This window comes from Paramormyrops kingsleyae, chromosome 2, assembly GCF_048594095.1.
Source record: "Paramormyrops kingsleyae isolate MSU_618 chromosome 2, PKINGS_0.4, whole genome shotgun sequence".
In the NCBI taxonomy this organism is placed as follows: Eukaryota; Metazoa; Chordata; class Actinopteri; order Osteoglossiformes; family Mormyridae; genus Paramormyrops; species Paramormyrops kingsleyae.
The window spans coordinates 43763402-43777368 of NC_132798.1; the positions used below are offsets into that span (position 1 = coordinate 43763402).

The 13967-nt window shown below is 39.8% G+C and overlaps 2 protein-coding genes across 2 annotated transcripts; both read left to right on the forward strand.

Moving 5' to 3' along the window:
* The first annotated feature begins 3111 nt into the window (after positions 1–3111).
* On the forward strand, positions 3112–8012 carry LOC140587757 (uncharacterized). Its single transcript, XM_072709284.1, has 5 exons — positions 3112–3129; positions 3579–3612; positions 3757–3800; positions 5330–7898; positions 8002–8012. The coding sequence occupies exons 4-5, from the start codon at positions 5330–5332 to the stop codon at positions 8010–8012; spliced, it is 2580 nt and encodes an 859-aa protein (XP_072565385.1). The 5' UTR covers positions 3112–3129; positions 3579–3612; positions 3757–3800.
* A 173-nt stretch (positions 8013–8185) lies between these two features.
* Positions 8186–13927, forward strand: LOC140587669 (uncharacterized). The gene has a single exon (XM_072709209.1). The coding sequence runs from the start codon at positions 8300–8302 to the stop codon at positions 13418–13420; it is 5121 nt and encodes a 1706-aa protein (XP_072565310.1). The 5' UTR covers positions 8186–8299; the 3' UTR covers positions 13421–13927.
* Positions 13928–13967: the final 40 nt, after the last annotated feature.

The following is a 13967-nucleotide window of genomic DNA, read 5'->3' on the forward strand; positions in this document are numbered from 1 at the left end:
AGGAAATTAAAATATGCAGTCAGGTAAACGGAAAGGTGACAATTATTTGAAGGTTTTTGAGAAAGAACAATTCAGCTGAAGGTGCTAAGGTGGCTGTTATAGGAACTTGTTTTTATGGTTTTGATTGGTTGACAAACGTGACCACTCCCACGTCTGAAGCAAGGTTTGTCCTATACATTTTACTTCTGGATTTGCGAGAGGTAAGACGCGACATATATCTTGTGGTGTATTTTTATTTGTATGTTCAAGCTTTGCTGTTTTCCAATTGTAAATGGTTTATTTTGTGGTATGGTTTTTAAAAATGTTTTTAGTTCGGTCTTAGGCAATAGTGTTTCAGCAGCGTAAGCGTCTGTTTTTGTGGTGTTAAATGTGGCACGACTAGCTGTTTTAATGGTGGCCATTTTTTGTTTTATGTGTTTGCTAAGCATGTTGACACATATGGCATAGCATCTTAGCGTGGTTATCAGTTAAATGGGAACTGCACTGAATTATAGTCTTATTTAGTCATTTCTCGTACAGCGCACTGTCACAACATTAAGTTCTGCGAAAGCATTATACTCGCTTACATAGGCCTATGTGTTAACGTGACATGGTCAGTAGTGCAGCGGGTAAGCAATCGGCAGCAGTAAATAACGTGTAAGTGGATGAGACAAATTGTCGTACACAAGCTCAGAGTATGTTTTAAACGCTGTGTGTCTGTGGCCTGTTTTACTTTTATATTTTAGCTTTTTTACTTACGGCAAACGTATCTCTGGTTAAAGGTTACTTTCATGTAGTAACATTTGGCATATTGTATGCATTTGTGGAATGAGACGTTATTAGGGTAAAGGGAAAAGTACTGTATTTTGCAAAAGGTAGCTCATGCTTGAAGTGCTTCTGTCATTGAAATTTGATAAATATTTTGTATTTGAAAAGAAATTTAAAGCATAATGGCGCGCAAAGGATTACTGTGTTACAACTGCGTTAGTGTCGCAGTTGTAATTCAGTAGTTTTATCTTTTAAAGAGTTCGGTTATGGTCTTTGTTAGAAAAGTATCTTTACTTGTATGTTAATAGTTTGCTACTACATGAAGAGTTAAGTTTGTATAATTTAGCTTAAATAAATAACGACGTAAAGTGGTAAGGTAATTAAGCATTACTTTAGAATAGTCGTGAGGGGGCGTTTTAGTGGCAGCCATTTCATGTATTGGTTTCGCTGAGGTAGGTAAACAGAGAGACAGGGACGTGTTTTTACGGTTTTGATTGGCTTACGTAAGTGGCCAGTACCATCTGAAGCAAGGCTTGTCCTGTACATTTTACTTCTGGCTTTGGAAAAGGTAAGACGATACATATATGTAATGGTGTATTTGTATGTGGCCGCTTTGCTGATTTCCAATTGTAGGTGGTTTATTTAGTGATCGCTAGTTTTTTAAAACATATTTTTGTTCGGTGTCAGGCAATAGTGTTTGAGCAGCGTAAGCGGTTGTTTAGTTAGTGTGAAATGCGCAACAGACAGCTGTTTCTGTGGCGGCCATTTTAGGTATCTTGTACATTTGCGCTTTACATTATCCCTGTTATTATATGCTTATGTTTTAAACTGATATATTTTGTACTGCAGCAGATAAGGATTTGGCAACAGTAAAACACGTGTAAGTGGTGAAAATTAATTTTGGTTCGGAAGCGCAAAGTATGTTTTAAACGCGCAGTGTGGCATGTCTTACTTTTTGTGTAGTGACATTTATAAGTACGGTAGACGTAATTACATATGTGTAATGCTATGGTTTTATTTGCTTTTTGAGGCGTTGCTGTTTTGTAACTGTGGGTGGTTTATGTTGTGTTAAGCTTTTTAAAAAAAAACATTTTTAGTTTGATAGTAGGCAATAGTGTTTGACTAGCGTAATCATTTGTGCCGTCGATGTTACATGCGCCACAGAAACAGTTAATGCGCCACAGAAAGCTGTTTCTGTGGCGGCATTTTTAGGTATCTTGTACATTTGCGCTTTACATTATCCTCGTTCTTATACGCTTATGTTTTAAACTGGTATGTTTTGTAATGCAGCAGATAAGGATTTGGCAGCAGTACAACACGTGTAAGTGGTCAAAATTAATCTTGGTTTAGAAGTGCAAAGTATGTTTTAAACGCTGTGTGTCTGTGGCATGTCGTACTTTTGTGTTTTAGCATTTATAATTAATTACGGTAGACGTAATTGCATATGTGTAATGCTTTGTTTTTATTTGGTTGTTGACGCTTTGCTGTTTTCCAATTGTAGGTGGTTTGTTTTGTGTTAAGGTTTTTTTAAAACATTTTTAGTTTGATGTTAGGCAATAGTGTTTCAGCAGCGTAATCGTTTGTTCCATCGGTGTTAACTGCGTCACAGAAAGCTCTTTCTGTGGCAGCCATTTTAGGTGTCTTGTTTTTGATTAGCATGTACATTTGCGCGTTACATTATCCCCGTTCTTACACGCTTATGTTTTGAAGTAATATATTTTGTAATGCAGCAGATAAGGATGTGGCAACAGTAAATCACGTGTAAGTGGTCAAAATTAATTTTGTTTCAGAGGCGCAAAGTATGTTTAAAACGCTGTGTGTCTGTGGCATATCGTACTTTTGTGTTTTAACATTTATAATTATGGTAGACGTGATTACATATATGTAATGCTATGTTTTTATTCGCTTGACGCTTTGCTGTTTTCTCACTGTGGGTGGTTTATTTTGTGTCAAGGTTTTTTAAAGCATATATAATTTATTTAATAAATTATATATATTAAATGCGCCGCAAAGCTGTTTCCGTGTCGGCCATTTTAGATGTCTTGTTTTTGCTGAGCATGCGCACATGTACGGAATACAAATGTATTTTGTATTTTTTTTCTCTTTCTCTTTTTGCAGTCTTTAGATCGGTCAGGGTTCATTTCACTGCATGTTGTACTTGTTATATCTATGTATGTGACAAAGAATCTTAATATTGAAATCTTGAATGGGACCACTATCCGGTAATCAATTTACAATAAAATATACTTTTATTTAGTTCACAACATTAAATTGTCTGAATGCGCTTCACTCTATCCCCATCTATGTACCCATATATTTTAAAGTAACATATTTTGCAATTCATCCGATAAGGATTCGGCAGCAGTACATTACGGTTTTACCGTAAGTTGAATGATAAACTTCCCAAGTGTTTACGTCGTAGTTGTAGACTTGTAAAGTAAGGCAATGACTGCTTAGTTACTACTGCAGCAGTTCACGGTAAATACCGACAGAATTAACCGGCAAGGAGCCATGCCTGCGTGTTTAGGAACTGTAACAGTACGAAAACAGATACAGACCGGTGTGAAACAAATGTATGTGAGGCTGCATTACATCGCAGCGATGTTTGTAGGGTGCAGTTTTGTCATTCCTCTCAGTCGATGTGAATTTACTGTGTATATTTCACAGTAAAAATGTAATATGTATTTTACTAGTAATGTAAGCCGTTATGAAAGAAACTTAATGTTAAAGGACTGCTTGGAATGCTACAGTAAAAAAATGTTTGGTATCCATGTTTCGTATACTAATGAAATGTATGACTTAACTGACGTGTATACATCTTGTCTTTATAGACTTTCAAGAGGTCTGATGACAGAGGGATCAAAGGTGAATATTTTGAAGCTGCTGTCTACCACCAGTTGTTTGAGAATGACCGTGGAGAAGGTTTCAAGTGTACATGGTGTTTTCAATAAAGACTGACTATTGAGAAATGTTGATGCTATGAAAGTCGTCTGTCACTTTTCTCTACAGATTTCTGCTGGAGAAAGACATTTCCAAGGAGAAAGTGATAAACGGTATGCTTTGTGCACTTGGAGAAGTTAGCATTGCCACTACATCAGTTTGCTATAGAAATAGAAGCTTAATATGTTAGTTGTTAAAATCTTATCTATCTAATTCAAGGTAACCCAGGGTTTTGGGTTACAATTTACTACCTGGAAGACTATTCCATATTTCAGCAGTATGCTGTAAATGCATTTGCTATAGGAAGAGAAGCATAGTATTTTATAGGTAATTGTTATTGCTTAATATGTTATAGTTGTTAATCTTATCTAGGTCTGATTTAAAGGAACCTACGGTTTTAGTTTGTGCTACACTAGTACGAAGACTTTTCTGTACTGTAGGTACATGCTGTGTAAAAAAAAAGTGCTTCCTTAAATTTAATTTAAAACATTAAAATTAACAGAGTTGTTTATGCAACAGCACATTGAATATGTAGTGGCAGAGGTGCTTTTTCCCCAATATGGTAAATGGCCATGATATTGATTTTAAGGTATATTTGTGTCTGTGAGATTAGTAATTTGTAGCATTTGTAATAAATTGCATTGTAGTGACAGGAAAAATTGAAATACATGTGAGAAACCCATCAGTTAGTGTTGAGGTGAAGCTTGTGTAATATTGTTTTGCAGTGTGACTTCACAGGTAAGTGTGTTATTTTAACAATGAAAGTCATGTGAGAGATTGTTTGTAGCATAAGGATTGTAATGCTTCATAAAATGTTTAGTGTGTAAATTGTGGTTTACTGTCCAGACACTTCAATATTGATTTAGCTGCATCACTGTTTCTAAGTAGCTGAGATGTGTCAGTGTACATAGTTCTCACAGAAAAACAGCATTGTAATTGCTTTAAGTAATGCATATCAATTATACTTAGTTTTGTGATAACTGATAATTACTGAGTCACCACACACTGCACAACCATAAAATGTCTTCTACATGTAACCCATATGGAACACTGTTGGGAACTGGCAGAAGAGAAGACGCTATGAAGTTCCATCCAAGGAGGAACAACTTGACAGATGCATCGTTAAAGCAGTTCATAAAATGTTTAGTGTGTAAATTGTGGTTCACTGTCCATACACTTCAATATTAATTTAGCTGCATCACTGATTCTAAGTAGCTGAGTTGTGTTAGTGTATGTCGTTCTCACAGAAGAACAGCATTGTAATTGTTTTAATACATATCAATCAAAATTAGTTTTGTGATAACTGATAATTACTGAGTCACCACACACACTGCACAACCATAAAATGTCTTCTACATGTAACCCGTATGGAACACTGTTTGAAACTGGCAGAAGAGAAGACGCTATGAAGTTCTATCCAAGGAGGAACAACTTGACAGATGCATCATTCGAGCAGTTGTTTGAGGTGGTACTTTGCTGAGGGTAACTCAGTGGTACCTTGCTTGTTGGGGATTTGAACCTGTGATTTTAAATTACAAGTGTACATCCCTAGCTATTAGGACGTATAATTGAGATGTCAGTGCAAAGTAAGGTGGTAAGCAGGTGTGCCTTGTGTTGTGTCCCCCCCCATGTTCATTTGCAGATGCCTCGCACCAAGGCGTCCAAGCGTTCAGCAGCAGCGAAGAAGAGGCTGATGGACCGGCGGCGAGCTGCTGATAGTTTTGATGTGGCTATGACTGATGACGGGGTTATGTCTTTTCCCCCCTACCGGAATACCAAAAAGATCACGACTGTGACTTTCCCGACGAGCCACGACCAACAACCTGAGCAGGCCGCACAGCTGCGGCCTGACTCTGTCATGGCTATGACTGACGGGGTTATTTCTTTTCCCCCCTACTGGAATACCAAAAAGATCCTGACTGTGACTTGTCCGACGAGCCATGACCACCAGGTTCCCACCCTGGGTGCCATTTGTAGGACTGATGACAATTTGTTTATACCTTCTCTTTATAAAGACAAGGCTTTGACTGATGACGAGGTTTTGCAGCCGCCTCAAAAAAGAAAGGCTGCAGGTATATTACCATCTATACGACCATCTATATTACCATCCATGCAACCATCTAATTCCTTGCCAACTCCTTTTCCAACTCATTTTCCAACTCATTTTCCAACAAGTCTGGCAACAAGTCTGGCAACAAGTCTGGCAAAACCCTTGGCAAAACCCTTGGCAAAACCCTTGGCAAAACCCTTGCTAATGTCTGAACAAAAAAGTACCCTGGCTCAACAGCAGCATATGAACTGTGTAACTATCTGTGCATCTCCTCATTTTCCTCAGGCACGTATTGTGAGAGGCTCCTTCCATCAAGGACACCCACGATTTGGCGTTAACAGTAACAAGCAATGTGTTGCTAATAGTTTGATTGCCATACTAATGTGTAAGATAAAGAACGTTTTCAGCTGGTCAGTCACAGACATTGATCAAGTACTGCTGAACGGAGATGACCTCTACACTACCATCAGAGATGCTGGGGGAATTCAAGATGCTTCTAGGTATCTGTTTGTGAGAGATCTACCAACTGAGTACACATTAAATGGTGATAAATTTGAAATAAACTACCATGATGACATGTTTGTTGGCTTGTTTGGTGTGAGTGAATATGGAGATATGTGCAACATTCTCATGTCAGCTGATCAAGCGGTAAGAAGAGTATTCTCACTGTATGATGCGTGTCTTTTTACTCTTAAAGTAAATACATGTGCCATCATTAAGCAAGAGTCATGGTATGTGGTGATCGACTCCCATTCCCGACGAGGAGATGGAGCAAGTGACGCATCAGGCAGAAGTATATTGGTGTACCACTCTAACATAGATTCTTTGCTAGACCATGTGAATACCCTAGGACTGTCTTTAGATGCAACAGGGGAACAGTTTGAGATTACAGCTGTGAGTGTGACCAGTCGAAGCATTCTGCAGCAGCATCCAGATGGTAACTACTCAGTCACCAGTCTCAACCAGCCTACCAGCATGTCAGACCATCCAGATGGTAACTCCTCAGTCACCAGTCTCAACCAGTCTACCAGCATGTCAGAGACCCAATATGGTGTGGTAAGGCCAAATGTGACAGATGATACAGAACATGAGCTTGATGTCCATGTGAGCAATGAAGGTGATATAGTTTTTATCAGTGAGCTGTGCGGTGAGCAGTTTTTCTTCAGTCCTTTGACAACACAGCAGCAAAGAAGCCTTTCCTGTAAGCTTGGTGTGGTGTACATTGATCATGGTCATATAAACATTGCTGCAGAGTTTCCAATGGGTGATCCTTGCAAAACGGTGCCTATTACTGGTGATGGTAACTGCTTTTTCAGATGTCTGGCTTTTGCTATTACTGGAAATGAGAAGGAACACAGGAAAATTAGACGTGCTATTGTTGCTCACATACTAAGAAATGAATCTAAGTATATTGCTTGTCTTAGAGATGGTTACTCTTCTGCCAGTGAGTATGTGGATGCATCCCGAATGAAATATGTTGGTACTTGGGCTTCTGAGGTAGAGATTCAAGCTGCCGCTGATCTGCTTGGTGTGCATATTTTCACATACTCCGATAACAAATGGTTAAAGTACTCCACATGTATTGGTTCTGATCCGAGAGGTATGTACCTGAAACATTGTTATGAGTCACATTATGAGGTTGTGACTTGTGTGAAAGGGCGTGATACTGAATGTTGTGCCACACGATGCTCTGAAATTAACACACCATCTGAAATGGCATCAAGTCGTCGGAAACTGGAAATAGAAAAAAGACGGTATGATGTAAGTGACGTGTACAGGGAGCAACAACTTGCCAGAAAGATGAAGCGCTATCATGATGATGATGACTACCGAGACCGTGTTAAACAATCAGGTATCAGTAAGTATGCTACAGATATGGAGTACCGCGAATGTGTACAACAGTCAAGTGTAAGTAAGTACGTCACAGACACTGAACATAGACAACATGTGAAGCAGTTAAGTGTCAAGAAATATGCTATGGACATTGAACATAGGCAACATGTGAAGCAGTCAAGTGTGCAGAAGTATGCCACAGACATAGAACACAGGCAATGTGTGAAGCAGTCAAGTGTGAAGAAATATGCCACGGACATTCAACATAGGCAATGTGTGAAGCAGTCAAGTGTTGAGAAGTACGCCACTGACATTGAACACAGGCAATGTGTGAAGCAGTCAAGTGTGCAGAAGTATGCCACTGACATTGAACACAGGCAACGTGTGAAGCAGTCAAGTGTGCAGAAGTATGCCACTAACATTGAACACAGGCAACGTGTGAAAGACTTTTTGGGTAGTAAGTATGCCACAAATGAGAGTTACAGAGAAGCTGTGAAGAAACAGAAATTTGAAGCCTACCATTCTAATCCAGTGTACCAATCAGCTCAGAAGCAAAGTTGCAGTAATAGATACAAAACAGACAGCTGTTATGCCACTGCAGTAAAAAGCAGAAATATTGAAAAACGGACTAAAGAGAAGGATAACAGAAAAGACATTAACTATGTGATTGAACAGTTTAGACAGAAAATAAGTAAAGGCCCAGAATACATTTGTTCAGTGTGTCATCGAATGCTATTTAAACACCAAGTTGTGATGTGCAAGAAAGATCAGTACTTCAGAAAATCACAGGCAGTTGCGTTGGTGGCTTCACAGTGTATAACTGAGACATACTTGCATAAATGTATAGATATGTGTTCTGATGATTGTAGCAGTGTTATTGGCTCTAGAGGTTCCTTGTGGATCTGCCACACGTGTCACAGAAAGATTCTTGATGGGAAACTTCCAGCAGAGAGTGTTGCAAACAATCTAGCTTTAGACCCTGTCCCTGTAGAGTTACAGCATCTAAATTCACTGGAACAGCATCTGATTTCTATGCATATTCCTTTTATGAGAATTGTGTCTTTGCCAAAAGGTGGACAAAATGGTGTTCATGGTCCTGTGACTTGTGTCCCATCTAGTGTTCCAAATGTAGCTGAAGTTTTACCGAGAGTTGACAATGATGACCTTATGATTCGTGTAAAGTTGAAGAGGAAGTTAACTTACAAAGGGCATTACAAATATGAATTTGTGCATCCAGAAAAAATAAAGAAGGCTTTGGTGTATCTTACAGAGAATAACAAATTTTACAGCAATGTGGAGTTCAACAATGACTGGATTAATCCCCTGCAGAAAACTAAAGAAGTACCTGGTTATGTAAGTGACACACATGCAGATGAAGAGCATAATGAAAATAACATAGATGATGAGGAAATGGATGAAACTTTGCATGATAGACAACAACATGGCATGTATATGGATACGTGTCTTCAACCTGTAGACATAGCACAAGAGATCTTGGATCAGCACTTTGATGGAATCATGTCGATGGCACCTGCAGAAGGAAACAATCCAGTGAGGCTTCTAACTGATGAGTCAAATGAAGCTAAATGTTTTCCAGTCCTTTTCCCAAAAGGAACAGGTACTTTTCATGACAGAAAGAAGGAAAAACTGACACTGTGTAGGTATTTAAATACAAGAATTCTTAATGCAGATGGACGTTTTGGAAAAAACTTAGACTATATATTTTATGGGCAGTATTTGTCTGAGCTTCAGCAGGTTGTGTCAAATGTGTCAATTGCTGTGAGAAAAGGCTATGATGCACGGGATAAGTGTCCTGTCACATCAGAAACTTTGACAAATAAGGAGGCTCTACAAAAGATGTTCAATTTTGATGAAGGTTATAAATTTCTAAGACCAATCAGAGGCACCCCTGTTTTTTGGCAAAGTGTTCAGAAAGATTTGTTTGCAATGGTAAGACAGCTTGGTATTCCCACATGGTTTTGCTCCTTTTCTTCTGCTGATTTACGCTGGACAGAACTGATGACAGCAATCTTCAAACAAGATGGCATAGATGCATCAAGTGCTGAGCTCGACTGGTCAGAAAGGTGTGCACTGTTGAAAAACAATCCTGTGACAGCTGCCAGAATGTTTGACTATCGATTCCACTGCTTCCTGAAAGATGTCATCATGTCAGAAGCACAACCCATTGGCAAAATAGTTGATTATTTCTACAGAATAGAATTTCAGCAACGGGGATCACCTCACACTCACTGTTTGTTTTGGGTGGAAGACGCACCTAAGGTTGGCAAAGATGATGAAGATGAAGTATCAGCTTTCATTGATCACTATGTGACATGTGAAATGCCAGAGGGTAACGATGAAATGCATGAAATTGTATGTAGTGTACAGCAACATAGTAAGAGGCACTCAAAAACATGCAAGAAAAAAGGGAAAACTTGTAGATTCAATTTCCCACGTCCTCCAAGCAACAGAACATTTCTGTCATCATGCAAAGTTGGAGATGGTGAGACAGACGGACAGCCCCTGAAAAAAGAAGTAGCAGACGCTATCATGAAAAAAGTGAAGGATGCTGTACTAAACCCTGAGGCCAACTATGACTCTGTTGATTCCTTATTTAGTACAATTGGTATCAGTCAGGAAATATTTGAAGCTGCGTACTCAAGAATCACAAAAAAAACTACCATTGTTCTTAAGAGGAGACCATGTGAAGTGTGGGTGAACCAATATAACAGACACCTTTTACGCTGTTGGAATGCAAACATGGACATTCAGTTTGTGGTTGATGCATATTCATGTATTGTGTACATCATTTCCTACATTTCCAAAGCTGAGAGAGAGATGGGACTGCTACTGGCAAATGCTCAGAAAGAGGCCACCCAGCAAGGTAACCTTGATGCAAAAGAAGCTCTTCGGCAACTTGGCAGTGTTTTCCTGCACAATCGTGAAGTTTCAGCTCAAGAAAGTGTTTATCGTCTGACTAACATGAGGTTGAAAGAGGGATCACGGAAGGTGCAGTTTATCCCAACTGGAGAAAATGTGGTGAAAATGAGCCTTCCATTGAACGTCATACGGAAGAAAGCTGAGTGTGAGAATGAGGATGAACAAGGAATTTGGATGAACAGTATCACTGATAGATATAAAGCCAGACCAGAAACAGAAGTGTTTGCAGGAATGTGCCTGGCGAGATTTGCATCTGAGTACAGAATACTATGTAAGTCTCAGAGCTCATGCCCTGGAAGTGTGCAGTTGGACAGAAAATTAGGATTTGTGAAGAAAAGGACACGCACAGATGCAGCTGTTGTTCGGTATGCTCGCTTTTCACCCACAAAGGACCCAGAAAAATATTACCACAGCATTTTGCAACTTTTTCTGCCACATTATTTCGATGCACAGTTAAAACCTTCTACTTTTGGCAGTTACCAGGAATTCTATGAGACTGGTTGTGTCAAGTTTCTTGATGAATTGCATTCAGTGAAACTGGTTGTGCAGTCAAACATGTCAAGTTTTGAAAAAGAATCAAGTGCAATAGACAAAGCTCAGGAAGACCTACAGCTGCATGGTGCAATGGAAGATGCTTGGGCAGAGATTTGTCCAGAGACTGAACGTGAACGGTTAGAGTGTCTTGCCAGCAAATCCAACATTACACCAGAAATGAGAGAACAATGTGATGAGATACCAGATTTGTTACCAAGACTGAGTCACTATATGTTGCATGACAATCCTTGTGGTATGTCCAAGCAGGAAGCGTTGGCTTTGCTTCGCTCACTGAATAACAAGCAATCTGGCATCTTTTACAAAATACGAAACTGGTGTTTACAGAAGGCACGTGGTGAAAACCCAGAACCATTTCATGTATTCATATCTGGACCTGGAGGTGTGGGCAAGTCAGTCTTGATCAAAGCAATACATTATGAGGCAGCTCGTATCTTGCGTCAGTTGTCACATAATCCAGATGAGACACATGTGTTACTGACTGCTCCAACTGGAGTTAGTGCTTACAACATAAAAGCTGCAACGATACACACTTGTTTCCATATTGCAACAGATGTAAAGTTGCCATATGAACCACTTGGAGATGAAAAACTAAATTCATTGAGAGCTGAACTGGGAAACCTGCAGATATTGATTATCGATGAAATTTCAATGGTTGATCACAAGCTGCTTGCGTATATTCATGGCAGATTAAGACAAATCAAACAAATTGGAGATTATTCTGCTTTTGGAAATGTTTCAATCATTGCTGTTGGAGATTTCTACCAACTTTGTCCTGTGAAAGGGAAAGCTTTGTATACTGAGGGTAAAGGTGTGAATCTATGGCAGAATCATTTTGCTATGGTGGAGCTCACTGAAATTATGAGACAGAAAGATATGGAGTTTGCACAGTTGCTGAATCGACTAAGAAAACGCAAAAGGGGTGATGCAATGCTGGCGGAAGACATCGCTATGCTGAAACAATGTGTGACAGGCGAAGGACAAGACAGTACTGCTCTTCATATTTATGCAACCAATGATGAAGTTGATCAGCATAACTACCATATGCTGCAGAAGATCTGCTCAGACCATGTCATCATTCATGCTCAGGATTTTGAAAGGGTTGCTGCAACTGGCAGACTGGAAAGGAAACATGGACATCATGCCAATGTTCAGAAGACATGTCTCCTAGAATCACTACATGTAGGTGTCAATGCACGAGTAATGCTGCTGAAAAACATCGATGTTTCAGACGGCCTGGTAAATGGTGCATTTGGTACAGTCAGTGACATCCGCTTTGATACTGATGAGGATTTTCCATCAGAGATATACATCACATTTGACAATGAAGCAGCTGGAAAGTCACTCAGGGGAAAGAAGCCATGCCTCAAAGTAGGGTTGGACAAAGCTACACGAATTAAACCAGAGGAGGAGAGAGTGACAAACAGTGGTGGAACACGACGGCAGTTTCCATTGAAATTAGCTTGGGCTTGTACAGTACACAAGGTACAAGGTCTGACAGTGGATAAGGCTGTTGTATCACTAAAGAAGATATTTACAGCTGGACAAGCGTATGTCGCATTAAGCCGTGTGACTTCTTTGGAAGGCCTCATAATCGAAGACTTTAAGGAGACTGCTATATATGCAAAACAAGACATTGAGACTGCAATGCAAAGCATGCCTGTGTTTATTGAGCCTGTCATGGAAGTGCCATCATCATGCAAAATTCTCCTGCATAATGTTGAAGGACTTACATGTCACCTGGATGACATAAAGAAAGACAGAAGGTATATGGAAGCTGATATCATCTGCTTGACAGAGACATGGTTAAATTCGGAGGAAGACACAGAAGATGTAAAGCTGCCTGGATTTTCATACCATGGGAAGCCCAGACATCAGGCATATGATGGTAGTGATGCTATCTTTGCTGAACTGAAAAAGCAACAACATGGTGGTGTGGGTTTGTATTGTAAAGAACATACCAACTGTACTGTGACTGATGTGCAGTGTGTCAACATTGAGTTTGTGCAGTTCAGTGTGGGCCTACTAAGAACAACAGTCTTGGTACTATACAGACCACCCTCATATAATCTGACAATCTTTCAGAAGAACCTGATGCAGTTGATCACTTGGTTGGACAGCGTGGAAGGTGGGAAAATCATCATGGGTGACTTCAATGAAAATCTTTTGCAAGTAAGTACAATTGCTAATTTTATGGAAGAACATGGGTATACTCAACTTGTCAAAGAAGCAACAACTGGGAAAGGCACTTTGATTGATCATGTGTATGTGAAAGACATTGTGACTAACAGCATCTCTGTTTCAGTAATGCCAACGTATTTCAGCCATCATGAATGTGTAGTGCTACATTATCTATAGGAAACTATAAAAAAACAAAAAAAAATGTGTCATGCAGTAAATCATTTGGCAGTAAGTACAATTGCTAATTTTATGGAAGAACATAGGTATGCTCAACTTGTGAAAGAAGCAACCACTGGGAAAAGCAGTTTGATTGATCATGTGTATGTGAAAGACATTTTGACTAACAGAATTTTTGTTTCAGCAATGCCGACGTATTTCAGCCATCATGAATGTGTGGTGCTACATTATCTGTAAGAAACTGTATGAAAGATCAGTAAGAAACATAAATTTTGTGCTGCAGTGATTGTTTTCTGGGGTGCATCAGCCTTGGGAGGCTGGCACTGCGGCTGGGGCTGTGGCTGTCCTTAGGGGGGATTGGCAGGGAGGCTTGGCCTGGTGCCAAGCTTTAGGGGTTAGGCCTGGGGCTGGCCATCAGTAGCTACCACTGGGGTTGCCAGTAGGCTGTGGGGGGATAGGACTGGGGCTGGCCTTCAGAAGGCTGCAACTGGGCCTCATAGGTTAGCAGTGGAGCTGGTGTTTCAGGGCTTGCCATTTAGCCTGAGGC